General features: G+C 33.0%; 17 protein-coding genes and 3 pseudogenes across 20 annotated transcripts, besides 2 other annotated features; 10 read left to right on the forward strand and 10 right to left on the reverse strand.

Moving 5' to 3' along the window:
• Window positions 1–5,334: 5,334 nt before the first annotated feature.
• On the forward strand, window positions 5,335–6,150 carry TVAGG3_0250350 (annotated as a pseudogene). The gene has a single exon: window positions 5,335–5,963. A coding segment is annotated over exon 1 (629 nt).
• Window positions 6,151–6,868: 718 nt separating this feature from the next.
• Window positions 6,869–6,960: a terminal%2Cinverted (terminal inverted repeat of Maverick-3 transposon ID:TVAGG3_0250360).
• Window positions 6,869–26,664: part of a mobile genetic element that runs on past the window's edge.
• On the forward strand, window positions 8,289–8,471 carry TVAGG3_0250370 (uncharacterized protein; the record flags this gene model as incomplete). Its single annotated transcript, XM_051228008.1, has 1 exon — window positions 8,289–8,471. The coding sequence occupies one exon, from the start codon at window positions 8,289–8,291 to the stop codon at window positions 8,469–8,471; it is 183 nt and encodes a 60-aa protein (XP_051112994.1).
• Window positions 8,740–9,066, reverse strand: TVAGG3_0250380 (uncharacterized protein; the record flags this gene model as incomplete). The annotated part of the gene is made up of 1 exon (XM_051228009.1): window positions 8,740–9,066. The coding sequence occupies one exon, from the start codon at window positions 9,064–9,066 to the stop codon at window positions 8,740–8,742; it is 327 nt and encodes a 108-aa protein (XP_051112995.1).
• On the forward strand, window positions 9,661–10,512 carry TVAGG3_0250390 (phage tail repeat-like family; the record flags this gene model as incomplete). The annotated part of the gene is made up of 1 exon (XM_051228010.1): window positions 9,661–10,512. A coding segment is annotated over one exon (852 nt), but the record flags the coding sequence as incomplete, so codon positions are not given.
• Window positions 11,036–11,735, reverse strand: TVAGG3_0250400 (uncharacterized protein; the record flags this gene model as incomplete). Its single annotated transcript, XM_051228011.1, has 1 exon — window positions 11,036–11,735. A coding segment is annotated over one exon (700 nt), but the record flags the coding sequence as incomplete, so codon positions are not given.
• Window positions 12,795–13,019, forward strand: TVAGG3_0250410 (phage tail repeat-like family; the record flags this gene model as incomplete). The annotated part of the gene is made up of 1 exon (XM_051228012.1): window positions 12,795–13,019. One exon carries the CDS (start codon window positions 12,795–12,797, stop codon window positions 13,017–13,019), a length of 225 nt encoding a protein of 74 aa, XP_051112998.1.
• Window positions 13,065–13,807, forward strand: TVAGG3_0250420 (uncharacterized protein; the record flags this gene model as incomplete). Its single annotated transcript, XM_051228013.1, has 1 exon — window positions 13,065–13,807. A coding segment is annotated over one exon (743 nt), but the record flags the coding sequence as incomplete, so codon positions are not given.
• TVAGG3_0250430 lies at window positions 13,899–14,806 on the forward strand (annotated as a pseudogene). Its single transcript has one exon. A coding segment is annotated over exon 1 (908 nt).
• TVAGG3_0250440 (uncharacterized protein) lies at window positions 15,392–15,655 on the forward strand (the record flags this gene model as incomplete). Its single annotated transcript, XM_051228014.1, has 1 exon — window positions 15,392–15,655. One exon carries the CDS (start codon window positions 15,392–15,394, stop codon window positions 15,653–15,655), a length of 264 nt encoding a protein of 87 aa, XP_051113000.1.
• TVAGG3_0250450 (cytochrome B-C1 complex subunit 6, mitochondrial family) lies at window positions 15,705–16,400 on the reverse strand (the record flags this gene model as incomplete). Its single annotated transcript, XM_051228015.1, has 1 exon — window positions 15,705–16,400. One exon carries the CDS (start codon window positions 16,398–16,400, stop codon window positions 15,705–15,707), a length of 696 nt encoding a protein of 231 aa, XP_051113001.1.
• TVAGG3_0250460 (uncharacterized protein) lies at window positions 16,746–17,016 on the reverse strand (the record flags this gene model as incomplete). The annotated part of the gene is made up of 1 exon (XM_051228016.1): window positions 16,746–17,016. A coding segment is annotated over one exon (271 nt), but the record flags the coding sequence as incomplete, so codon positions are not given.
• Window positions 17,060–17,434, reverse strand: TVAGG3_0250470 (uncharacterized protein; the record flags this gene model as incomplete). Its single annotated transcript, XM_051228017.1, has 1 exon — window positions 17,060–17,434. A coding segment is annotated over one exon (375 nt), but the record flags the coding sequence as incomplete, so codon positions are not given.
• Window positions 18,032–18,307, forward strand: TVAGG3_0250480 (uncharacterized protein; the record flags this gene model as incomplete). The annotated part of the gene is made up of 1 exon (XM_051228018.1): window positions 18,032–18,307. The coding sequence occupies one exon, from the start codon at window positions 18,032–18,034 to the stop codon at window positions 18,305–18,307; it is 276 nt and encodes a 91-aa protein (XP_051113004.1).
• Window positions 18,337–18,537, reverse strand: TVAGG3_0250490 (uncharacterized protein; the record flags this gene model as incomplete). Its single annotated transcript, XM_051228019.1, has 1 exon — window positions 18,337–18,537. The coding sequence occupies one exon, from the start codon at window positions 18,535–18,537 to the stop codon at window positions 18,337–18,339; it is 201 nt and encodes a 66-aa protein (XP_051113005.1).
• TVAGG3_0250500 (KilA, N-terminal/APSES-type HTH, DNA-binding family) lies at window positions 18,945–19,769 on the forward strand (the record flags this gene model as incomplete). Its single annotated transcript, XM_051228020.1, has 1 exon — window positions 18,945–19,769. The coding sequence occupies one exon, from the start codon at window positions 18,945–18,947 to the stop codon at window positions 19,767–19,769; it is 825 nt and encodes a 274-aa protein (XP_051113006.1).
• On the reverse strand, window positions 19,799–20,660 carry TVAGG3_0250510 (protein of unknown function, DUF4106 family; the record flags this gene model as incomplete). The annotated part of the gene is made up of 1 exon (XM_051228021.1): window positions 19,799–20,660. A coding segment is annotated over one exon (862 nt), but the record flags the coding sequence as incomplete, so codon positions are not given.
• Window positions 20,697–21,161, forward strand: TVAGG3_0250520 (uncharacterized protein; the record flags this gene model as incomplete). The annotated part of the gene is made up of 1 exon (XM_051228022.1): window positions 20,697–21,161. The coding sequence occupies one exon, from the start codon at window positions 20,697–20,699 to the stop codon at window positions 21,159–21,161; it is 465 nt and encodes a 154-aa protein (XP_051113008.1).
• On the reverse strand, window positions 21,178–21,597 carry TVAGG3_0250530 (protein of unknown function, DUF4108 family; the record flags this gene model as incomplete). Its single annotated transcript, XM_051228023.1, has 1 exon — window positions 21,178–21,597. One exon carries the CDS (start codon window positions 21,595–21,597, stop codon window positions 21,178–21,180), a length of 420 nt encoding a protein of 139 aa, XP_051113009.1.
• TVAGG3_0250540 lies at window positions 22,897–23,669 on the reverse strand (annotated as a pseudogene). The gene has a single exon. A coding segment is annotated over exon 1 (773 nt).
• TVAGG3_0250550 (protein of unknown function, DUF4106 family) lies at window positions 23,932–24,468 on the reverse strand (the record flags this gene model as incomplete). Its single annotated transcript, XM_051228024.1, has 1 exon — window positions 23,932–24,468. One exon carries the CDS (start codon window positions 24,466–24,468, stop codon window positions 23,932–23,934), a length of 537 nt encoding a protein of 178 aa, XP_051113010.1.

Here is a 26,664-nt window from a genome sequence, read left to right on the forward strand (position 1 = left end):
CAAAATTCATCTTATATTCAAGATGATTTAACAAATGAGATTGATATTGATGTTATGAATCAACAACAAAATTCATCTTATATTCAAGATGATTTAACAAATGAGATTGATATTGATGTTATGAATCAACAACAAAATTCATCTTATATTCAAGATGATTTAACAAATGAGATTGATATTGATGTTATGAATCAACAACAAAATTCATCTTATATTCAAGATGATTTAACAAATGAGATTGATATTGATGTTATGAATCAACAACAAAATTCATCTTATATTCAAGATGATTTAACAAATGAGATTGATATTGATGTTATGAATCAACAACAAAATTCATCTTATATTCAAGATGATTTAACAAATGAGATTGATATTGATGTTATGAATCAACAACAAAATTCATCTTATATTCAAGATGATTTAACAAATGAGATTGATATTGATGTTATGAATCAACAACAAAATTCATCTTATATTCAAGATGATTTAACAAATGAGATTGATATTGATGTTATGAATCAACAACAAAATTCATCTTATATTCAAGATGATTTAACAAATGAGATTGATATTGATGTTATGAATCAACAACAAAATTCATCTTATATTCAAGATGATTTAACAAATGAGATTGATATTGATGTTATGAATCAACAACAAAATTCATCTTATATTCAAGATGATTTAACAAATGAGATTGATATTGATGTTATGAATCAACAACAAAATTCATCTTATATTCAAGATGATTTAACAAATGAGATTGATATTGATGTTATGAATCAACAACAAAATTCATCTTATATTCAAGATGATTTAACAAATGAGATTGATATTGATGTTATGAATCAACAACAAAATTCATCTTATATTCAAGATGATTTAACAAATGAGATTGATATTGATGTTATGAATCAACAACAAAATTCATCTTATATTCAAGATGATTTAACAAATGAGATTGATATTGATGTTATGAATCAACAACAAAATTCATCTTATATTCAAGATGATTTAACAAATGAGATTGATATTGATGTTATGAATCAACAACAAAATTCATCTTATATTCAAGATGATTTAACAAATGAGATTGATATTGATGTTATGAATCAACAACAAAATTCATCTTATATTCAAGATGATTTAACAAATGAGATTGATATTGATGTTATGAATCAACAACAAAATTCATCTTATATTCAAGATGATTTAACAAATGAGATTGATATTGATGTTATGAATCAACAACAAAATTCATCTTATATTCAAGATGATTTAACAAATGAGATTGATATTGATGTTATGAATCAACACAAAATTCATCTTATATTCAAGATGATTTAACAAATGAGATTGATATTGATGTTATGAATCAACAACAAAATTCATCTTATATTCAAGATGATTTAACAAATGAGATTGATATTGATGTTATGAATCAACAACAAAATTCATCTTATATTCAAGATGATTTAACAAATGAGATTGATATTGATGTTATGAATCAACAACAAAATTCATCTTATATTCAAGATGATTTAACAAATGAGATTGATATTGATGTTATGAATCAACAACAAAATTCATCTTATATTCAAGATGATTTAACAAATGAGATTGATATTGATGTTATGAATCAACAACAAAATTCATCTTATATTCAAGATGATTTAACAAATGAGATTGATATTGATGTTATGAATCAACAACAAAATTCATCTTATATTCAAGATGATTTAACAAATGAGATTGATATTGATGTTATGAATCAACAACAAAATTCATCTTATATTCAAGATGATTTAACAAATGAGATTGATATTGATGTTATGAATCAACAACAAAATTCATCTTATATTCAAGATGATTTAACAAATGAGATTGATATTGATGTTATGAATCAACAACAAAATTCATCTTATATTCAAGATGATTTAACAAATGAGATTGATATTGATGTTATGAATCAACAACAAAATTCATCTTATATTCAAGATGATTTAACAAATGAGATTGATATTGATGTTATGAATCAACAACAAAATTCATCTTATATTCAAGATGATTTAACAAATGAGATTGATATTGATGTTATGAATCAACAACAAAATTCATCTTATATTCAAGATGATTTAACAAATGAGATTGATATTGATGTTATGAATCAACAACAAAATTCATCTTATATTCAAGATGATTTAACAAATGAGATTGATATTGATGTTATGAATCAACAACAAAATTCATCTTATATTCAAGATGATTTAACAAATGAGATTGATATTGATGTTATGAATCAACAACAAAATTCATCTTATATTCAAGATGATTTAACAAATGAGATTGATATTGATGTTATGAATCAACAACAAAATTCATCTTATATTCAAGATGATTTAACAAATGAGATTGATATTGATGTTATGAATCAACAACAAAATTCATCTTATATTCAAGATGATTTAACAAATGAGATTGATATTGATGTTATGAATCAACAACAAAATTCATCTTATATTCAAGATGATTTAACAAATGAGATTGATATTGATGTTATGAATCAACAACAAAATTCATCTTATATTCAAGATGATTTAACAAATGAGATTGATATTGATGTTATGAATCAACAACAAAATTCATCTTATATTCAAGATGATTTAACAAATGAGATTGATATTGATGTTATGAATCAACAACAAAATTCATCTTATATTCAAGATGATTTAACAAATGAGATTGATATTGATGTTATGAATCAACAACAAAATTCATCTTATATTCAAGATGATTTAACAAATGAGATTGATATTGATGTTATGAATCAACAACAAAATTCATCTTATATTCAAGATGATTTAACAAATGAGATTGATATTGATGTTATGAATCAACAACAAAATTCATCTTATATTCAAGATGATTTAACAAATGAGATTGATATTGATGTTATGAATCAACAACAAAATTCATCTTATATTCAAGATGATTTAACAAATGAGATTGATATTGATGTTATGAATCAACAACAAAATTCATCTTATATTCAAGATGATTTAACAAATGAGATTGATATTGATGTTATGAATCAACAACAAAATTCATCTTATATTCAAGATGATTTAACAAATGAGATTGATATTGATGTTATGAATCAACAACAAAATTCATCTTATATTCAAGATGATTTAACAAATGAGATTGATATTGATGTTATCAATCAACAACAAAATTCATCTTATATTCAAGATGATTTAACAAATGAGATTGATATTGATGTTATGAATCAACAACAAAATTCATCTTATATTCAAGATGATTTAACAAATGAGATTGATATTGATGTTATGAATCAACAACAAAATTCATCTTATATTCAAGATGATTTAACAAATGAGATTGATATTGATGTTATGAATCAACAACAAAATTCATCTTATATTCAAGATGATTTAACAAATGAGATTGATATTGATGTTATGAATCAACAACAAAATTCATCTTATATTCAAGATGATTTAACAAATGAGATTGATATTGATGTTATGAATCAACAACAAAATTCATCTTATATTCAAGATGATTTAACAAATGAGATTGATATTGATGTTATGAATCAACAACAAAATTCATCTTATATTCAAGATGATTTAACAAATGAGATTGATATTGATGTTATGAATCAACAACAAAATTCATCTTATATTCAAGATGATTTAACAAATGAGATTGATATTGATGTTATGAATCAACAACAAAATTCATCTTATATTCAAGATGATTTAACAAATGAGATTGATATTGATGTTATGAATCAACAACAAAATTCATCTTATATTCAAGATGATTTAACAAATGAGATTGATATTGATGTTATGAATCAACAACAAAATTCATCTTATATTCAAGATGATTTAACAAATGAGATTGATATTGATGTTATGAATCAACAACAAAATTCATCTTATATTCAAGATGATTTAACAAATGAGATTGATATTGATGTTATGAATCAACAACAAAATTCATCTTATATTCAAGATGATTTAACAAATGAGATTGATATTGATGTTATGAATCAACAACAAAATTCATCTTATATTCAAGATGATTTAACAAATGAGATTGATATTGATGTTATGAATCAACAACAAAATTCATCTTATATTCAAGATGATTTAACAAATGAGATTGATATTGATGTTATGAATCAACAACAAAATTCATCTTATATTCAAGATGATTTAACAAATGAGATTGATATTGATGTTATGAATCAACAACAAAATTCATCTTATATTCAAGATGATTTAACAAATGAGATTGATATTGATGTTATGAATCAACAACAAAATTCATCTTATATTCAAGATGATTTAACAAATGAGATTGATATTGATGTTATGAATCAACAACAAAATTCATCTTATATTCAAGATGATTTAACAAATGAGATTGATATTGATGTTATGAATCAACAACAAAATTCATCTTATATTCAAGATGATTTAACAAATGAGATTGATATTGATGTTATGAATCAACAACAAAATTCATCTTATATTCAAGATGATTTAACAAATGAGATTGATATTGATGTTATGAATCAACAACAAAATTCATCTTATATTCAAGATGATTTAACAAATGAGATTGATATTGATGTTATGAATCAACAACAAAATTCATCTTATATTCAAGATGATTTAACAAATGAGATTGATATTGATGTTATGAATCAACAACAAAATTCATCTTATATTCAAGATGATTTAACAAATGAGATTGATATTGATGTTATGAATCAACAACAAAAATTCATCTTATATTCAAGATGATTTAACAAATGAGATTGATATTGATGTTATGAATCAACAACAAAATTCATCTTATATTCAAGATGATTTAACAAATGAGATTGATATTGATGTTATGAATCAACAACAAAATTCATCTTATATTCAAGATGATTTAACAAATGAGATTGATATTGATGTTATGAATCAACAACAAAATTCATCTTATATTCAAGATGATTTAACAAATGAGATTGATATTGATGTTATGAATCAACAACAAAATTCATCTTATATTCAAGATGATTTAACAAATGAGATTGATATTGATGTTATGAATCAACAACAAAATTCATCTTATATTCAAGATGATTTAACAAATGAGATTGATATTGATGTTATGAATCAACAACAAAATTCATCTTATATTCAAGATGATTTAACAAATGAGATTGATATTGATGTTATGAATCAACAACAAAATTCATCTTATATTCAAGATGATTTAACAAATGAGATTGATATTGATGTTATGAATCAACAACAAAATTCATCTTATATTCAAGATGATTTAACAAATGAGATTGATATTGATGTTATGAATCAACAACAAAATTCATCTTATATTCAAGATGATTTAACAAATGAGATTGATATTGATGTTATGAATCAACAACAAAATTCATCTTATATTCAAGATGATTTAACAAATGAGATTGATATTGATGTTATGAATCAACAACAAATTCATCTTATATTCAAGATGATTTAACAAATGAGATTGATATTGATGTTATGAATCAACAACAAAATTCATCTTATATTCAAGATGATTTAACAAATGAGATTGATATTGATGTTATGAATCAACAACAAAATTCATCTTATATTCAAGATGATTTAACAAATGAGATTGATATTGATGTTATGAATCAACAACAAAATTCATCTTATATTCAAGATGATTTAACAAATGAGATTGATATTGATGTTATCAATCAACAACAAAATTCATCTTATATTCAAGATGATTTAACAAATGAGATTGATATTGATGTTATCAATCAACAACAAAATTCATCTTATATTCAAGATGATTTAACAAATGAGATTGATATTGATGTTATGAATCAACAACAAAATTCATCTTATATTCAGTAGTACACATGTTATCTTTGATCAATTCTTACGTTATAAAGAGAAGAGCACATTTATATGATCTCAAGTATATTTTTGATTTTTTTTACAAATCTTGTCAATAAGACATTTGACGTTGTTACCGATACAGTTACATAATTTTAAGATACAAATTCACCGCGCAATATTATTTTATTAAACTAAAACAGAGATAATTTTCTAAAAATTTAAATCATACATTGATCAGTACCTTGTAGAAGATACACATATTGATTTCAAATTTGTATGCATTGAAATGTTCGACGACATTTACACTGTTCGTTTTGAACCTATAATTATTCCATTTATAGTTGAAATGACAAAAATTTACCACATCAAGATAAGCGATGATACAATCGAATTGATCTCACATTTCAGCATGATACAAATATCAATAATATGTAAACTAAGAAAACATTATTGATATACTTAAGGGTGCACCCGTATGTACGTTTATTTGAGAGGAGGAGGATTACCCTCTCAATTTTGAGGGATTCGTTAGTTTATTTTCTCGATGAATATGCAATAAAATTTGATTTTTACCTTATCAATATACTTCATATGATATACACATGTTCATGTAAAAACTTTTTTCCAAAATCCTCAGGAATTAAGGGATTTTTGAATTTTAAGAATTTTTTTCGAATTTTTTCGAAAAAAAAATATTTTCAGAACAGCCTTAACGGCTAAGATTTAGGAACAATGTTAAGTATCAAAAAGAAAGGAGGTCTGATATAGACAACATATATCGTTGAAGGTTGAAAAAATCTCTAATATTTGAGCCCAAAATTTCAAATTTTAATTTTTTGAAAAAAGAGGCCACCCGTATGTACGTTTATTTGAGAGGAGGGGGATTATATCTTTGAAAGGGTGAAACATTATGAATATGTAAAAAAAAAAAAAAAAAAAAAGGAAGTGGGGCCTCCAGGCACTTCGTGCCCTCTAGCCCTGAAGATGTTTAGTATAAATGAAGTTTATATTCGGAAAATTGTTAGTCTTCTGGTGTGAATTCGGAGGACTCTTCTTCTTCCTCCATTGCTTCTGGGAAGAAGCCTTCTTCTGGGTCGAAAACATTATATAATGTGTCGCTTTTCACAAATTATATATGTTTTCATGCTTTGTCACTTTTCTGTCACTTTCAGGAAAAAAACATTTTTATTATTATATATAAATGAATTTTACAAAACCTCCGTTACCGTTCTTTGGAAATAAGAGTAGATGTAAAGATATTATATTGAGAGAACTTAAGAAACTACCGAATGGTCTAACATTTGTAGATTTGTTCGGTGGAAGTTTCTATATATCCCATTTGTGCCATACAATATTCCCAGACTCAAAGATTATATGCAATGACTTCGACAACTATATAGACCGTCTCAAACATATTCCAGACACAAACAATATATTGAAAGAGTTAAAAGAAAAGATACCTATAGGTAAGATGGAACGTATACCATTAGATAAGAAAAATATTGTGAGAGAGGTTTTGAAAAAAGCAGAATATATAGACTGGGATAGTATATCTGCTAGACTATTATATAGTGGTTCTATAAGAGTTCATGACATTGAAACACTTATGTCAAAAGTTTTATATCTTAACTATACAAATGTTTTCAAAGAAGGACATAGAAAAATATATTGAGGGTATAGAGTTTGTGAGATGTTATTGGACAGAGTTGTATGAAAAATATAAAGACAAGGAAAATGTTTTCTTTATAGTGGACCCGCCGTTCTATAACACATGGGATTTTCAATACCAAGTAGACTGGACTTTGAGAGACTCTTTAGAAACTTTAGACGTTTTACATAACCATCCATGCTTTTACTTTACATCCGATAAAAGTGGTTTGGAAACCGTTATGAGATGGTTAGAGGACATACATGACTATGAGTTTAGATATGACAAGATAGAATATGAGAGAGGTCCTATAAACCGGAGAAAGTGTCATAACAAAGAAATTTTATTAGTAAGTAAATGTGGTTTGAAATAGGACTACTTGTTTTAGGTTTTTTCCATTGTGTCATTTATTTATTTGACGTGGCAGAAAAGTACAGAGAATATGAAGATGAACCAATGCCTGCAAATGTTCAGCATATGTACTCGTAAGAGATATTTTTATCTAATATTAAATGGACGCACAGAACTTAGCGAATGCACAGCAACCTGGACAACCAAACCCAGAGAATATTCCAAATGAAGTTAGAATACAAACTGCAATGGCAAACTATGGTCAAGTGCCAACAGATGTACAAATGCAAACTGCCATGTCAAATGACGCTGCGTTAGGTTTGCCACCATGGTATGCAAATATGAGATGGAAAGAGTTTTATACAAACCCTGAAGTGGGATATAAACAACTTTATGCAGATGACGCGAACACAGGAGTTGACCCAGAATATGTTTTCTACCAGAGGAGAAACAGAATGTATGAGCTCCAGTTAAAGAATGCTATGGAACTCAACAGGAAACGTAAGAGACTAGGCGGACATTAGATTTTTTACATATAGTAAAATGGGTTTTCTTCAGTAGTATTGGAAACTTCTTCAGAAGAGTTGGAAGAGGTATATGGAATGGAATAAAAACCGTAGGAAGAGGAATTTGGAAACGGTGTCAAAAATATTGGTAAAAGGGTAGGTCAGTTTGTTGGTATTATACCTAAAGACCCTGAACCAGAAGAACAAGCTCCTGTTATACAACAGCCTGAACCTGCACCACAGTCTAGTTGGCAACCAAATCCAACACCTCAACCGTATTAAAAAATTATATTTTTACCGTTCGATAGTAGTTGTATATGAAACTAAGTTCTAAGTAAAACGCATGGTATAATGGAATTATTCTTTTTCTTCCATCTGTAGTAAACCATACTTGAAAGTCTGAAATACTTCCACTTGGTGGTTCGTATAACTTTGTAGGTTTTTCGTAAAAGTCATTTGCCAAGCATAAGAAAGAGTTTTGAGCGCCAGAAAATGAAGCATGAACAATAATAGCATCTTGGTCGAAAATATTTTCATATGTTCCATTAGGGTTTTCGACTTCATAATAGTCTGGGTGTACTGGATATGCTGCAGGCTGATTTAACATCCTCATAAATCTATACCATGCCAAGTTGTTATATTTTGTAGAAATATAAACGTTTTCTCCAAGGTCTTCTATTTTATTGATTTTAACAGTTGCATTTTTCCTGTCATAAATAATATCGAGATGGTACTCTCCCTCGTCAATGTTATACTGGTTTGCATATTCGATATAGATGTCGTTTATTTTTTCTTGAAAAGCTTGAAGAGTTGTTTCTAAGTTTACAAGCAAACTAACTTGTAAAAGTTTTCCCTGTTCAAATTTCTCATACATACGTTTTTCTTTGTTATAGTATCGAACTTCAAAACCGACCGTAAATGGGAAACCATGTATGGCTTCTGAAATGAACTTCATTCTACGAAAGCCAATAGCTTTTGTGACAGATGGGTCTCTTAGCCATCTTAATGGGTAGTCAAAACGATAGCCTTCATGCTTTACGGTCTCTGTCTCAAACTTTTGACCGACATTAGTAAAAAGTTCATCTAATGGTTTAGTTGTAGCAACTCTTGAATTTTCTTTTTCTATTGAAAGCATATTTTATCTAGAATAAAAATGTCGAAAGATATTGCTTCCATAAGAGAAATACAACACAACCGACAACTCATTATGCAAGCTCTAAATAAGAACACAACAAACTTTTCAAACTATTCTAAGATATCTGAGTCATTGAAAGAAGGAAACTTAAAACTGACATTAAACCCAATGACAGATGAGTTTCTATTTCAAGACAAGAAGAACAATACTGTCTGTATAAATCCAACAAAAGGAACTTTAAACGAGAAACCTATAAATGAACTTCTTTTGAAAGCAGATGTTGACAACAAAGCTGACAAAGAATATGTAGACGATGCAATAGCAAAAGAAGAAGAAAGAGCTAACAATGCTTATGCAACAAAAGAACATACTCATCCTGAACTAGCAGACAAAACATATGTTGACAATAAAATGTCAAGTGAAGTGACGAGAGCTGAAAACGAATATTCTAAAAGGACTCATACACATACCATTGCAAATATTACAAACTTACAAGAAACCTTAAACAGGAAAAGTGCCGTTGGACATACACATACATCTTCTGAAATAACAGACTTAAACGTTAGCCTTGAAAAGAAAGCAGACAAGAACCATACACATACAAGTTTTACAACTGTTGCTATAGAAAGTATTGAAGGAACGGTTGAAGAAACTGGTGGGGATGCAATATATTGTAAACCTCCTAACTTTCCACAAGGTTTAACATCGGATGACGACATAACGACGATGAGAAACATTAGATGTAAAGATGTTTATGTCATGAAGGATGAACATAATATTAAATTCACTGCTCAAGATTTATATGACAAGAAAGCAGACAAAACAGAGCTTCAAACATTAAAGACAGAAATGCTTCAAACATTATATCCTATAGGCTCTATTTATACGTCAATGAACTCTACCAGACCAGAAACAGTTCTGGGTTTTGGAACTTGGACTCAAATAGTCGACAGGTTTTTGTATTGTGCAAACTCTTCAAAGGAAACAGGTGGAAGTAAAACGATTTCGGGTGAAAATCTACCTGCACACAGTCACTACATAGATTTAAGTACATCTCAAGCAGGTTGGCATAAGCATAGATATTGGGATTGGGCAGCAATGACAAAAGGTAAAGGGTATGATGTTAAAGACAACGTTAAGTTTGCTATAAATTGTTTCTGGAGTAACACTGAGGGAGGAGGAAACCATACACATCGCGTTTCGGGATATACGCAAACAACGGGACAAAGTAAAGACTACATGCCACCTTACATGACAGTTTACGCATGGTATAGAAATGCTTAGTCGTCATTTTCAACTTCTTTAGCATATTCGTCAGGAGTTGTCTTATATTTGTTAGGAACTGTTTTTGAAAGTATACCACCTTGAACTTTGACAAGTTTGAAACGAGGTCTGACAATAGTCGTTTTATCTTCTGCTTGCAGTGTGTACATTTTGCCATGTTTGCCTAAAACTTCATAATATTCTCTTGTATACTTTCTTCTATTTTTACGAACACGAATGTGAGTACCTGTCGGGTTCCCATTGTTGTCATAGTCAATAGTATTTTCATATGGGTCGCGTTTAGGTATTTCTATTTTTACTTTGTCACCTTTCTGAAGTTTGAAGCCCGGCATTCTTTCTTGTTTGTCTCTTTTGACTAAATTATTAAATATATAGTCTTTCTCTAAGTCAGGGTTGTTTTTCATTTCTTCGGGGGAGTGGTTTCCCAAACCTTTTTGTTTACGGCTATTGTAAATATTTAAAACTTGTCTCATCTTTGCCATGGAGAAGTGTCTATACTTGTCGTCATATGACATTTCATTTGCTTCACCACCTTGTGGTTGGTTTAAGTCTCTTAACATTTTTATACAACCGTCAATGACACCAAGAGCAGAATGGTTTTGGTCGACAATGAAATATTGGTTTACATTTTTTGAACGCAGATAGTTTTTTACATCATCTGATTTGAAAGAACTTTCACAGTCAGATGTCAGTTTTGTTGGATGGTATTTGTCAACGAATATTGTCAAAGCAGTTTTCACATCTAAAATATTTTTGGACCATAATGGTATGGCTTCACAGTATCTTGTGTTTTGACCGACAAATATTAGCCAGTATGGTGGTCCATCTGTTCTAACTCTCGGAATGTTTTCCAAGATATCCATAAACCAAGCATTTGGTGTTGAACTAAAGATTTTTATCATGAGTGCTTTCTTTGTCGCTTTAGAAACATAGGGGTCCTTGTTTGGATTCGTCATTTTTTATCCTATAAGAAATGGGTTTATTTGGCGCATTAGCAGGAGTTGCATCTAGATTTTTACCCGCAGTGGAACAATAGCCAGAGGTGTATTTGGAGTTGGAAGGAAGATTTTGAGTACATTAGGTATACTTAAAGAGAAAGCACAACCTATTATACAAACTGTACAGAAAGGTTGGGATGTAGCACGAGATGCAACAAATCTTTTCCAAATCCTGAAACAAGAGGAAAAGTTCAAGGATGGATGGACAATGTAGGAAGACAAGCAGGAAACTATTATAACAAAGCAAATGACTACTATAACCAAGCAGGACACTATATGGACCAAGGTGAAAGATTCTTTAACAGAGGATATAACCATGCACAACAGTGGGTAAACAATAACCAACCTCAACCACCTCAAACGTGGGGAATGTAAAGTTTTTTACTGAGATGAAATGAACAATACAGCATTGAGACAAATGGGTTCAAGATGGATTTGTCGACTTCCAGCAGTTACACAACGTGTTTGTCAAGTTCTTCCTATACCTCAGGAAGTTTTAGACGACTTAAAAAACCTAAACAACCAGTTGAAAACAAACCAAACTAAAATTTTTTACTGAGATGAAATGACCGAAGAAGTTGAAACGGTAGATTTGACACCACAAACAAAAAGTTCAGAACCATTGTCAAAACCTGTCAAAGAACTTACAGATGAAGAGAAAAATTCAATAATAGAAAGTGCCAGGTCTGGAAATACAAACCCTAACTATAAAGTCACTTTTCATAGAAATGGAACGGCTAGTATCTCAAAAAAGAAACAGACTCTCACAAATAAAATATTGAAGTCTGAAGGAGCTTTCGAGACAACAGATGGAAAGTTTACTTCACTGACCAACAGTTCATTATAGAACATCTCATTGACTTAGAGTCAAAATATTCTAAACTTTACAACAAACACAAAAAGTTGAAAGGAAAACAAAAACAAATGGCATATGATATTTATGAAGATGTTAACGACACAACTGTTCCTGCAGGTGAGGTAAAGTCAGAGGAACCGAAAAGTGACGAAAAACCGATAGAAGAAGAAAAACCAAAAACTGAAGATAAACCAAAACCAAAGTTTAGTTTGGAAACTAAACCAAGTCAACCTTCATTAGCTGGTATGGGTTGGCGTCAAAGACTTATGGCAGCAGGCGGTTATGTAAAGTAAAGAAAAAAACATTTTTTTATTTTTATAAAAATGCCCCCATATAGAATGGATAGAAAATCTGCTAGAATAAAAGCAGAGTTGCAAAGATATGGTTGGAGAGTTTCGAAGAATTTTAAATATAGGAAGGGAAGACCCATAAAAGTCTATGACAAACTGGCTGGTCTTCGCTACGAAATGGATTTGGAAACAGCACGTGCAAATTATCCAAACAGACTAGAGAGGTTAGAAGAAGAACGTCTTATGAACATGCCTTTCGATGTTAGTGAACCTCAAGTTGAAGGACACGACGGCTTTGCCAGATTCTACTGGAAACATGACGAACAATTGCATCCTTTGAGAAGGAAAAAAGGTAGTGCAGAGGATGGTCATGCTCCCATGGAAAGAACAAGATATGCATATGAGAAGTACCGTGAAGTTAGAAGTCAAATTACATCTGGTCGAACCTTTACAGTAAACTTTGACGAAGGAAAGAACAAAGAAGGCTTCATGGGAGTACTTGCTGCAATTCAAGACGGAAATAAGAAAGGATACAATCTCAGATTGACCATAACAGATTTGGATGGTCACATTTACTATGCAAATGGCAATGAACAAACAGCTGCAAAACTTCTTGACGCTTTCAAGACTACAAAGAGAGAACAAATGGTTGACTCCGACTCAGACATTTTGAATGCAATTGAAGGAATTGCAAGTGTCAAGTTCGAATGGTACCAACCTAACCCTCAAGCAGTCAGACAACATGCTGGATACTTTCCGTTCATAAATAAGTCTGACATTGACTTGACAAGGTATGGAATTTACAATTCAATTGAAACAATTGTCAATGAACCTTGCATTCTTACATGTCTCAGGAACTCTGGTCTTGTTACAGATGAGAAGATGAAGTATCTTGAGTCATGTGTGAAGACAAGGTACATTCTCAGAGGTCAATTGGCAAAAATTGCACCGTTGGCAAATGTCAATATCCGAGTCAACATACCTACAGCTAAAGGTTCTTCACATGACGACTATGTTGTTGAGTTCAATTTACCATGGTTGAAGATTGCAATTGTCCACAACCACTTCATGTTGAACGAAAGTCTTACAAACCCATTGTTCGGAAAAGGCAAGTGCAACATTGTCAGAGCTGTAAACATTCTTTTCGAGAAAGGTTTGTTGGAACCAATTCCAGATGACAAGCTGACAGAAACTTTTGTACCAAAAGACGAAACAAACTTTTCATTGTTAGCAAGACCAAAAGTTGTTCCAGACAAAGTTCTAGTACAAAAGAAGTACACAATTCCACAAGGAGTTGGATTGTTCGGATACCAACCTGAACCAGAAGAACTCCCAATGAGGTTGCAAGAACTTCAAGATGCTATAAACAAACTTCCATTGAGACATCCAATTGACGTCAAATTGTATTGGAGAGCATCTGAGTTAGGTCAGAAGGTTTTATATGAAACAGGTTGCTTCGACGATGTTTATGAGATAACAGGAGAAGTTTCTCAGAAGATAAGAGACTCACTTGAATTTCCACAAACTGGACCAATTGGTTGCGACAAGTTCGACTCAGATGAAAAGATATACTATGTCGACCTTAACGCTGCATACATGAGGTTTGTCCAATATATTCCGACTGGAATTCCAAACGAAGATGGTGAGTTCCCGGAAGGAACTATACAGTTGGAAAAGTCATACAACAACTGTATGATATTAGGAAAGCTTCAAACCCAAACTTGCAATGACACTCAAATTGCTTATGAATTCGACATGGGGATATTCCATTAAGAAACCTCAAGAGATGAAGAGTAAACATTATGAGAAGGTCGACAACTTTGTTGAAAGGTTTTTTCCCTTTTGTTTTGAAGTACGAATTCACTCAAGGTCAAAGTGGCTTAGTAACCACATTAAAAACCTATTGTCGAACATTGGTCTTACCCTCAGTTCGCAAAGGCAGTCCTTGACAACTACAACAAATTCTTCTCCGAAGTCAAATCCAAAGTGAAGGTTTACTATGAGAACATTGACGCACTCATGACGAACGAAGAAGGATACAACAAACTCATTGAAATGGGAATGGTCGGTGAAAAGATGGTCAATTCAAATTGGACAAAATTTTCACCGAAGTTCATGTCCTCTCCAAGCGTAAGTACTGGGGCATACTTGAAGACGGCACAGAAATAAAACATTGCATGAAATAAAAAATTTTTATATTCCTTCCTAGCTAATTTCCGTTTAATTTCATGGTCGCCCTCGGAGTCTTTGAATCGGACAAGTCGAGTTACACCATTCTTGGTCTCAAACTCATATACAACCTGTTTGTCTGTATTTTCGTCGACTATGGCACGAGACACGAACATTGACCAAACGGACAAAAAGTGTCATTTCGGATGGTCACGCAGCCAATCGCATTCGAGCACTTCGAAGAAGCCTTACGTTCCAAGGGAGAGGGTGTCTGGTGCAAGGCAGAGGTCATGAAACTCTACGAGCAGTACATCCTCAATGCCTGGGAGGACAAATCGTCCTTGGATTGGCAATTCTACCAACTCCTCTGGGACGACCTCCTACGCAACTGGGATAACGAAAGAGCCCAATTCAAAGGTCGGGAACTAATTTTGCAAATTACCCTTAATTTAACATACTTATCCAAATAAACACCTAAATTTACTTGGGGTTTCCCCCTAAAATAAAATTTTTTTACTCTTAGAACCACTCGAGGTTCTCCTTACGGTTGTTGAGCTTGTCACCGTCAATGTGTCTGACCCTCGTCTTCTTGTCTGGATTTGGAACCCATTGAATTGCGACAAGCTTGCCCATGGAAATTGAACCGTAATTCCGAAGGTTAAGGTTCAAGTGTCCCAAGTTGTTGAGGACTGGGGTAAGAACCTTGCCTGTCTCCTTGTTGCGGATTTGGTATGGGTAGGGTTGGGAAATTTCGTAAGCGTCATCGGCAACAAGGGTTGCCCAAACTTCCTTTTCTTCGTGTTTCTCTTCTTCTTCTTCCTCTTCTTCCTCTTCTTCCTCTTCTTTGATAATACCTTCGGCAATTCTGTGTTCACGAAGTACGGTGTTGCATGTTCTGTCCTTTCCGAGTACCTTCCAGATGGCGTCTATCTCTTCGAAGAAACGGTAGATGAGTCTGGCAAGGTCTCGGTTCTCTCTCTCGTAATTGCGCAAGGTTTCCGTGAAATCGTTCAGGCATTTCTCATTGGAAGCTTGGTTCATGAGGACATCGGCTTTGAGATTGGTCATCTCTGTCATAAGACTACTTTGGAGAGTCTTAATGGTGTTTGTCAGATGAGCTTTCAATTGGGCAATTTGAATTTGAACTGGGCGCTTGTCTGGCAACCTTGAAAGGACATCTGCCATTGAGTTTGGCTTCGGTGCTTGTTCGGACATCGAAAAATGAAGTGGTTTGAGAATGGCGGTTTTACTTCAAAAAGCTTGTTATGACAGTTATGTCATACAACAAGTTTAAAATAATATCTTGTTCTTCTTCTGAACGTTTGTTGTCTCTTCCGATAAAAGTTTGGAACATGAGAACCAAAAAACGTTTTTTGAGATTGCGGAAGAGTTCAGGCAAACGTTCATATTCCGGATATGTTGGGAGCAGTTCGAAACATCTGAGCTGACTTTCGGACAAAATTGGGACAATGTCAACAAATTCATCTTTGGTCGGACTGCTTGAAGGTAAGTCCCTTACATGTAAGTAGCTCTGGTAAAGTCTTCTCATTTCTGCTAACTTTTGGAGTATAGCTTCGTAGTTTAGAAGTTTTAATTTTAATTGTCTTATTCCACTCTTGACATCTAAACGGTAACTATCCATGAGGTCAAGAGTAGCTTTGGTAGCTTTAAGTGGAGCTATCTGTTCCTTGACTTGTGCAATTTTGGTTGCAATTGTGGTTTGAGCTCCTTCAAGTTCGCCGTCTATGTCGTTCTCAACACCTTCAACCATAGCTTGAAACTCTTCATCGGTCCATTGAGTTTGGTGTGGGACGAATTTAACTTGCTTCATTCAAAAAATGAAAAAAAAATGTTTTTACTCAAAACGTTAAGGTTGACTGAACTGGTTGGATGTCGCCTTCACAGGTTATGTAGAATGGTTGACCCGAGAAGCGAAGGAGAGACTGAATTGCCAATTTCATATGGGGTAGGGGGTTCTCCTTGTTTGGTATTTTTATCCAAGGACGTTTGTTTAGGAACTTAACAAGAGCTTCTCTTTTGGCGTCCTTTATGTCGTCGTAGGCTGTCCCGTCTGGTATTTGAATTGGAATTCCAGTCGAAGTCTCGAGCTGAAGTGTAGACCTTCCAGAAATACTGGTGAACTTGACCTTGGGCTTCATGACCTTGCGCAAGTAGTCTTTTATGCAGTCGTTAATTTCAATTAGGTAAACTGCCTCGTCAAATCCTTCTGGCATTCCGAGTCCTTCCATCCGACAGGAAAATATTTTCCCGACAACTGGAAAAAATTTTCCTTCCGACAGGAAAAATTTTTCCTTCCGACAGGAAAAGTTTTTCCAGTTGTCCGTCCGTAAACCATTCAAATTTTCGAAAATTGAGAACTTTTTGGTCGAACTTCAGGAAAAGTTTTTCCTTCCGACAGGAAAAGTTTTTCCTTCCGACAGGAAAAGTTTTTCCTTCCGACAGGAAAAGTTTTTCCTTCCAACAGGAAAGGTTTTTCCTTCCGACAGGAAAGGTTTTTCCTTCCGACGGTTAAGCCACAAACAGATGTCCCACGTCCCACCAACCGAGTCCATTCCCAAACCAGAGGAACCTAAAGAACCACAACAGTCTCCTCAGCAACCTCAGTTCCAGCAAGTCCTCCACCAAATTACTACCAATTTCCACCTCAAGGTTACTACCTACCACAAGGCTTCCCGAACTACCCTCCTCCTCAGCCTATGCCTTACTTCCCCAACCCTTGGATGTTTCTGCAAAACCCTGCCCCACAATTCCAATCTCAATCCAAGAGAGACCAAGAGTTCGAGGAAGGTCTGAACCGCTTACGCAAAGAGTATGCTACTACCCCAATGGAAGAAGACAGGCTCTCACTCTCTTCCCTCAAATCGACCGATTCGACTCGTACCACAGATTCGGTTCGTGACCGTGAAGACTACCTCAAGCAGTCTGAGAGACTCTTCATCCTACAACCATTTACAGTTGGAGCTCTCAAGAACATGCGCAATTACGAAGGTCAGACACCAGCTGGAGACCGCAAAACAGACGTACTCGCAAGAGCCGTCCAACTGGTCAAGACAAAGACTGAGATAGTCGACTTCATTCTTGCAGCTTGCCCATACAAGTAAAAAAAATAAACAATTACGAGTTAAACTTTTTATTCTTTCTTTTCTGAGTTGTTTAGAGCTGGTTTCTCTTGTAGGAACCTTTCGTACTCTTCCATGGTCATGTAATTGCGAATTTTGTACGCAATTCCAGGTTCGTTGTTTTTGAACCTGATGTATGTAACGCTTCCATCCTCCTCGGGGAAGTAAGCTGCTAACATCTGACCAAGTTTTCTCGGTGACTCGGAGCTCATAAAAATGTCACTTTTTAAACGTTAAGTTTTTAGTCTTATTTTACCCTTTGTTTACCCTTTGTTTGTCAAGGTAGTATTGGAGTGCAATTTCTCCAAATTCTCTGTGTCGGAGTTCTTCAGCATTTTCCAAGGTGTACCTGGAGAACTCAAAGAAGTTGTCAAGAAGATACTGCCATGCTGCTCTTCTGAGTTCGTCGGTATTTTGGAAGTGTTGCACCTTCGAGTCTTCGGACATGAAAAAATGACACTTTTTCAGCAAAAATAATGTTTAGGTGAAGTGGTGAGATCTCACCTGTTTTTTCACCTCTTTTCTCACCTCTTGAATTTGTCATGAATTTTCCCGAAATAAAAAATAAAGTTAGTTTTATTTTTATATATTTTTTTTTATTTTGTATGTAAGGACAGATATGTCAACATCAGAGAACACAACAACTGCTATCGTTCATGAAGCTATAAATGAAGAATACGAGTACATACAGTATAACAAACAGTTACGTCTCATTCGTTCAGTCAAAGACGATATGTACCAAATGCAAAGTATTTTGACAGCATGTTTTGCTCCAGACACTAAACACGCAGACGACTGGTTCAAAAACCAAAGCACACAAGAACTTTTGAGTGAAATTTCTCTAGACCGACTTTTTCCGGCCATGCATAAAACACATGAAAATCGTAAAAATTTGCCAATAAATTTAAGAGGATATTATGTACATAGACTTCTTGTAAATGCTGTTGCAATGTGGGCTTCGCCTCGTTATGCATGGCATGTTTACAGACTTCTTGACGAAATTCATAGACAAGAACGTGAAGAGATGGAAAAGAAACTTCAAGCAAAAGATGAAGTCATTGAAGCAAAAGACAAAAACATTCAGAAAAGAATACCACGTTCGGTACCAAAAGGAAAGGAAAAGAACTATAAGTATATGATTTATACTGAAGAGATGGAAAATGAAGAAGATAAAGATATGGTTATGTTGCATTTAGTCAGAAGAAACAACAAAAGCTTTTACGACCTTGCTAAGATTTACAAATCTGACAGAAATTGGTTCTATCGCGAAAACTTACCGATTTCAATGACACCGAATGAAGATGTGAAACAAATAGTTCAAGATACGTTACCTCAAACACACTATGATATGAAAGGTTGTACAATACTTACCTTCAAAGAAGACTTACCGCTACTGAAAGAAAAAATAACAGAGTATTTTGACAACTTCAAACAAGCAGAGTAAATGAACTCTTTATTTTTACGCTTGACTTTTTACAATTTGAACTTTGTTTGCGTAGATATGAATTCTGAAAGAAGTATGAGGGTCTTGTATGACTTTGTACTTCTCCCATAGTTCATGTCTGTCAAACTTACCTGCCATGGACTCTTTCATAAGTTCCATGAAATCGTCTTCGGACAATCCGGGGAAAAGTATAATGTCAGTAAGTATTCTTTTAACATCCTTACTTAAACTCTTTGCTGTCTGTACACAAATGACAACTGAGATGTTAAAGTGTCTGAGCTTCTTAAGAATTCGACACATATCTTGTTCTCTATTCTTAAGCAAAGGATGAGAAGCAAAGTCATCTAAGATAAGAAGACACCTATGAGGGTATGTCTTCCAATCGTAAGATTGCAATTTCTTCGAAATGTATTCTATCTCTTTCTGTTTGTTTCTGAAGTGTTTCTTCTCTAATATTCTCTGCATTTCCTCATTTGGGTCTTTAAACTTCGAATTTATATACTCATTTATAGCATTGTACTTCAAAACTCTTCTTTGGTACTTCTTTATCCAATCTAACAACTCAGTATCCTTTATACATACTAACTTAGACTTCTTTATAATATCTTTGAACGAATTGACGGTTTGGTCAAATTGACCAGAAGTACTACAAATAACAACTAACTCATAGAATGGGTTCTTCTCATCTAGTTCTTGTTGTTGTGCAGCCATTTTAAGATAAGTGAAAGTCTTACCCGACCCAGGTGGTGCAATTAGACCTGTTATACCATTCTGAGCAAATAAGAACTTTTCATGTATAGGCTTTATCTGAGCATTTTCTAACTTCCTCTTGTTCTTGTTTAAAACATTCTCAAATTTTTTGTCAATGTCAGCAAACTTTTTTTCTAACATATTTTTAGAAAAATTAAAATTTTTATCTTTTAGAAAATGTCTAGCGATTTCGCTATCTATATTCGAGACAAGCTTTTCGACAGCAAAACATCTGTCGACCATAAAATCTTACATAGTGTAAACAAGAAAGGTGAATTTGTTCTAAAGTTCTGTTTCTGGGAATATGACAAGAACCATAAAACATTACAAAGAGCAGTCTTAAAATTTGTCAATGACAGACTTGTTGACAGAGATGACGCCGATTGGAAAGATGAAGTCCAACAAAAGTTCTTAGAATGCAAAGAAGACACATGCGCTGTTCTTGAAGATGAAACAGAAAACAGAATAGATAAGCTATTAAAGGACAAAGAACTTTTACATAAATATGGTTCGGAGAAATTTGACATAACTCCACCAGAAAAGAAGAAGAGAGAAAAGAAAGAGAAGAAAGTAGAAGAGAAGAAAGTAGAAGAGAAGAAAGAACCTGAACCAGTTCCAGAGAAAAAGAAATTTGACATGTAAAAATAAAATTTTATTTTTAGAACATTTCTGGGTCAATGTCAATGTTCTCTTCCTCTTTAGGAGCAAACACTGGCTTAGACTCTAAAATCTTTTTACCCAATTTACCTTGAACTTCAACTATCTTAGACTCATAATATTCATAGTCGTCTGTCTTCTTTGGTTCATAAGGTATAACAAGTTTGTATGCTTTGCCTTCTTTAAGGTTTGAGAACCTTCTGTCAAAATTTTCTTTGACTGCTAACAAACCTTCTATGTCTAAGTCTTCAAATTTCGCACCATTTTTAGTCACAATAGCAAACTTAACTGGTTCGATGTTCCAAACTTTGCTGAATGAAGACTTTTCAAAATGGTAGAAGTAAACATTCAAATATGTGAATGGGTCTAGTTCTTCTTTAAGTCCTGACATGTACTTGTTTACTGAAATATATTTCGTCATCTTTTCTATCGGATAAAAAAATATTTTTTTTAAATTTACTCATAAAAAATTTTCTTTGTATATACACCATTCTGTACGTCTAAAAGACTTTTGACATTTGCCAAGAATGTTCGTTTAGACGCTGGCATATAACCATATTCTTGACAATATTGTTTATACGAATCGTACAATGACCTTTCATCTAAACACTCAAAGTCAGTTTCATCTATGAACAGTTCATATACACTCTTGTTTGCTTCTAACAATGTTTGTCTCTCTTCGGTATGTGGAATTTGTCTTGGATTGAACTTTGAAATATCTAATGTCATAAAGTATGAGAACAAGTGGTTGTAAAAGTCAGATGTCAAAGTTTCTGCTAAGTCGTCAAAATATTCTGTATCTTGCATATGAGCTTCTGACGTTCTGACAACTACATATCTTCTGTCAGAACTTTCTAACTTCATCGGAACAACATTGTTTGAAACCATAATGAAGTTTGCAACATTTTCACAAACTCTTTGGTCTTTATACTTTCTTTCAACAACTCCAACTTTGTCTGTTATAAGACTCTTCAAAGCATCTGAGTTCAAAACTTTTGTTGTATCTATACTTTGAAGTTCATTGCAAACTATAAGTTTCATATTCTCTATTGAGGAGTTAAATTTACCGCAGATGTTTTCTATGTTTGTCATATTCGGGTTCGAATAGCCCTCTAACAGTTTGCATAAGATATCTGTAAAGAATGTGTTCTTACCAGTTCCTTGTTTTCCAATTATAATGAGAGCAGTTTCATTTTTAGCACTTGGATGTTGTAAGATGTTTGCAAACCAACATAAGATATACTCATAAACCTTTTCGTTTCCATTGCATATAATTTCTTTGACATGGTCTAACCAAGCTTCTATAATATTTTCTTTCCATTCTACTTGTTCATATTTATATCCAGTGAAGATAGAATAGAAGTTTGGAGAAGGTGTATAGAACTTTATACCACGAACTGAAAAATCTTCTAACTTTGACAATAAGATATCCCAAGCATCTAACATCTTCATGCCAACTTGTACGACTTTTATTTTCTTAAGTTTCTGTCTACATTCTTGTTCTGAAACTATTGTTGCTCTTGGTTTGTTAAAGACAACATCCCATTCTTTCATAACATAACATTCTGGGGCAGAGTCGACATAAATGACTAAACGTTTCAAATTCTCGACTGATTTGTTATAGTCTCTAAATGGACACATATTTCTGAATGCTTGGAAGTCATAAAAATCTGAAACATCTATTCTGTACATTTTTATAAAAATAAAAAAAATATTTTTTTTATTCTTGACTTTGTTGTTGCATTTGTTGTTCTTGAGCTATTTGTTGTTGAAGTTGTTCTTGTAATACAATACTTTCACCAGTTGCATCTTCCAATTCGAAACTTTCTGCCGTCATTGACAAATACATAGGACATAAAAGTTTTACAGGAACAAAGTTTGCGTCAACTAATGTCAACGTTATACTTGCCAAAGTGTTTGAGTTCACTAAGGTTGAAAATTCTGCATTCGAATGAACAATAGGCAAACCAGCAGAGAAAGTATTGTTTATACGCATAAGTATCTTTTGGTCATAATAGTTTCTGTCGACATTCGAATAACACTTTGAACCTAAGTTTGAAACAATATATAAAATAGGTGTACTTAAAGTCAATGGAATAGACATTCCTTGTATGACACCTTTTCCTGTTATAGGAAACTGTTGGTAGTAAAAACCAGAAATAAGTTTTGTATTATAGCTCATATGTTTATAGTAAACTCAGTCGGACATCCAAACATAACGAAACCTGCTCTAGTTGCAGCACATGTTACACCCGTACTTAAAGTATTAAATAAGTCAACAAAACCTGTTGGTGGTATATCTGAGTAAGTATCTTCAAAGGAGTATTTTTTACCATTCACAACAATAAAGTCTTCTGGTGTCAAAAGAGCAAAACAGGCTTTAGTCGTCATTGTGTTTAAGGTTAGTTTACAATATCGTCCTTGAGGACTTTGTAAGTTTGTTGTTATAGAATTATATGACTCAGGGTTTTTAGTCGTAATAGTATAAACCATTATATCTTCTGCCATTTATATATATTTAAAAGTTTTTCTGAAAGTGGAGAAGAACTTCATCTAAACTTTCACATGGCGTTTCTTGAAGTTCTCTGTCTAAGAAGTTCAAATATTTTGTAAAGACATAGAACTTTCCTTTGTCTACACGAACAAACAAAACAGGGTCTTTCATATCGTTCAAAAGTGTGTAAAGTCCTTTACATGAAATAAAGTCTATATTATTTTTCTTCAAACATCTTTCAAGAAGTTTTGACATTTTTACTTAGCAAATAAATTTTAATGAAATGTTGTGGTCGTCAAATATTTTTATGACGTCTGGGAAACTATACTTTAAGTTCAACGTTTCACCTCCTTTCATAACGTATATCTTGTCAATGACATTATATGAAACACCACAGCAACTAATGTCGGGTTCTATTTCTTTGATGTTTATATCGTCTGCCTCTGTCAAAAGTTTCAATAGTTCTTTCAAAACTTCATGAGGTGCAATGACATATGAGTTCACTTTTACAGGGTTGTGTTCGACCAAGTTTAACATTATACTTAAAGCTTGACAAATCTTCTCCTGAGTTTGAAGTTTGTCTTTAAGTTGTTGGTAGTCGTTTCGAATATCTGCAACAGAACTTAAGTCTCTGCTAACTTCAGGATATGTTGGTTGTTCTTTTACAGGAACAATTGCTATACCATCTTCGTCTTCGTATGGTTTCCCCACTTCAACATCTCTGTCTTTGACATTGACAACAACACTTTGACTGTTTGTTTGAGTTGGTGAATTTAACTTCACATCTGCCACCGCCATTAAACCTTTTGAAACACTTACGCTTCTATTTTTCGGAAATGACATTTTACTTAGAATAAAAAGATGGACGTATTCGAGTATCTCTTCGAATTGAAGCAGAACAAAGTTTACACACACAAACAATACAAATACATTGACAGAATAGTTCTTTATACAAACAATGGAAAATTTTATAGAATAGCAATATTTGCTGAACCAAAATATTTTCATAAAGCAAAGAAAGTTGGTATAACTGAAATGGTGAAAGTTCTTGACGTTGACAAAAATATAACAACAAAACTTACAGATATTTCTAAAGGTAAGTTTATCTTACAATATTATGTCAAAACTGGCGTACTGTCAATATTTGACGGAGAGAAGTCAGTTCAAGAACAACTTACTGACCTGCTGCCAAAATCTGCTCGATGGAAGCTGTCGTTATGCCAATCTGAGGAGCCCCAGCAGGTTTCATCGAACGAATCTTCAAAAGAGCATCTTCCGTGAAAAGTGCTATTGGTTTTGTAAACTTCTTTGCTTTCAATTCATCTGGACCGTCTCTGTCACCAGTATATTGTATTTGTACAGTACCAACAGTTGAAATACCACCCATAAAGTCTTCTGAGTCAGCAAATGGAATGCCAAGCCAAAAGTTTGAACGGTCTCCATTTGTATATTGAGTTTTTTGACCTCCTGTATGAGTCCATACTTTCACATATGGCATAATAGAACTTTGCATTTCAGGGTTAATGGTTGTTGTGAAGTTGTTGTTAAAGTTCATAGCATCTAATGTCAAGTTGTATGACCTCATATCCTCAACTGTAGAATATTCTTCTCTTGGATAATATTTGCCATCTATGTTTATATGATATTTAATACCGGGGTTGTAGAAACAAGAATAGTCATTTATAGTTCGTCTGAACAGTACAAACATAGTATCTGCATGTTTCATTGCAGTTGTTAAAGCAATATCTGTTCTTGCACCTGCGGCTCCTGGATTTTGGTTTCCAACTTCACCTGCAAAGTCTTTGACAGATATTTGGTGTATAGGGAACATAAGTGGAACTGCAATATATTTGGCAGCTAAAGCATTTGAAATATCTGGGTCCAACATATAGACTGCAAGTCTGCTTTCTATTCTCTTGCATTCAAATTTTTCGCATGTGAACTTAACTGGGTCCCAAGCAGTTCCAGCAGCATTGAAATAATAGTTTACTTCATTGTTGAGGTTTGAGAAACCAAAGTCTAAGTCAACTTTGTCTTTGCAAAATTCGGCGAATGACGTTTGATTTGTTCCCTTTACGTCTGTAATAGTGAATGGGTCTTGTGTTGGTGCAATGACTAAGTTATTTTTGCTTGGAGTAAGTTCAATAGAAATTTTTCCTGCCCAGTTTGGCAAGTATCTTAAAAACCTGAAGATGAGGAAAGATGACAAAGGAACTCTAAGTTTCAGTTTTACTTTAGTGGCAGCATTTCCATCTGAACCAGAAAGGTTAACATAAACTCCTGGAACGTTAGGGTCAAGTCTTCTTATTTTCTCAATATTTGCATACTGGTCTGTTTGTTCTCTAGCTTGTGGTTGTACTGAGTTTCTCAAAGCGAACCATTCATAGTTTGCCCATGTTACTGTTTGAACTAAGTCAGAGTTAGAATATATCTTATATCCCATGAAAACTTCTGGAGCATATTGGTATCCGACATAGAAAATTCCATTGCAACCTTTCTTGTCAGACAACTTGGCAGAAGGTTTTATTTCAATGTCTTGTTCCACGTATAAGAATGAGTTGTCAATAGAAATAATATGAAACCTGTCGCAAGCAATATCTACTGTTGTTGAAGAACCTTCTCCAAACTCACCTACGTTTCCATAAGAAACAGCAGTTGTATATTCGTAAGTTCCAGGAACTATTTCTGACCTTCTAATGGCATTGTCGCATTCGTTATACCATTCGGAAACATTTCCGTTCATGGCATCCAAAACTGTTGGCGTTATATTCTGAGCGGCGTACATTTCATATGGGTAAAAATATAGAATAGTTGGATTTATATATCATAATAGAACCCACTCGTACCAAGCTTTACTTTCTTCCTGACTGAGTTTTTAACTCTTCTTTTTCCTTCATTGCCACTACTTTCACTAGATGAAGTTACTTCTTCACTACTTTCACTTTGTTCTACTCTTCTTCTTTGGTGTCGCTTTTGGTAACTTGCCCTCTGCTT

This window comes from Trichomonas vaginalis, chromosome IV, assembly GCF_026262505.1.
Source record: "Trichomonas vaginalis G3 chromosome IV, whole genome shotgun sequence".
In the NCBI taxonomy this organism is placed as follows: domain Eukaryota; phylum Parabasalia; order Trichomonadida; family Trichomonadidae; genus Trichomonas; species Trichomonas vaginalis.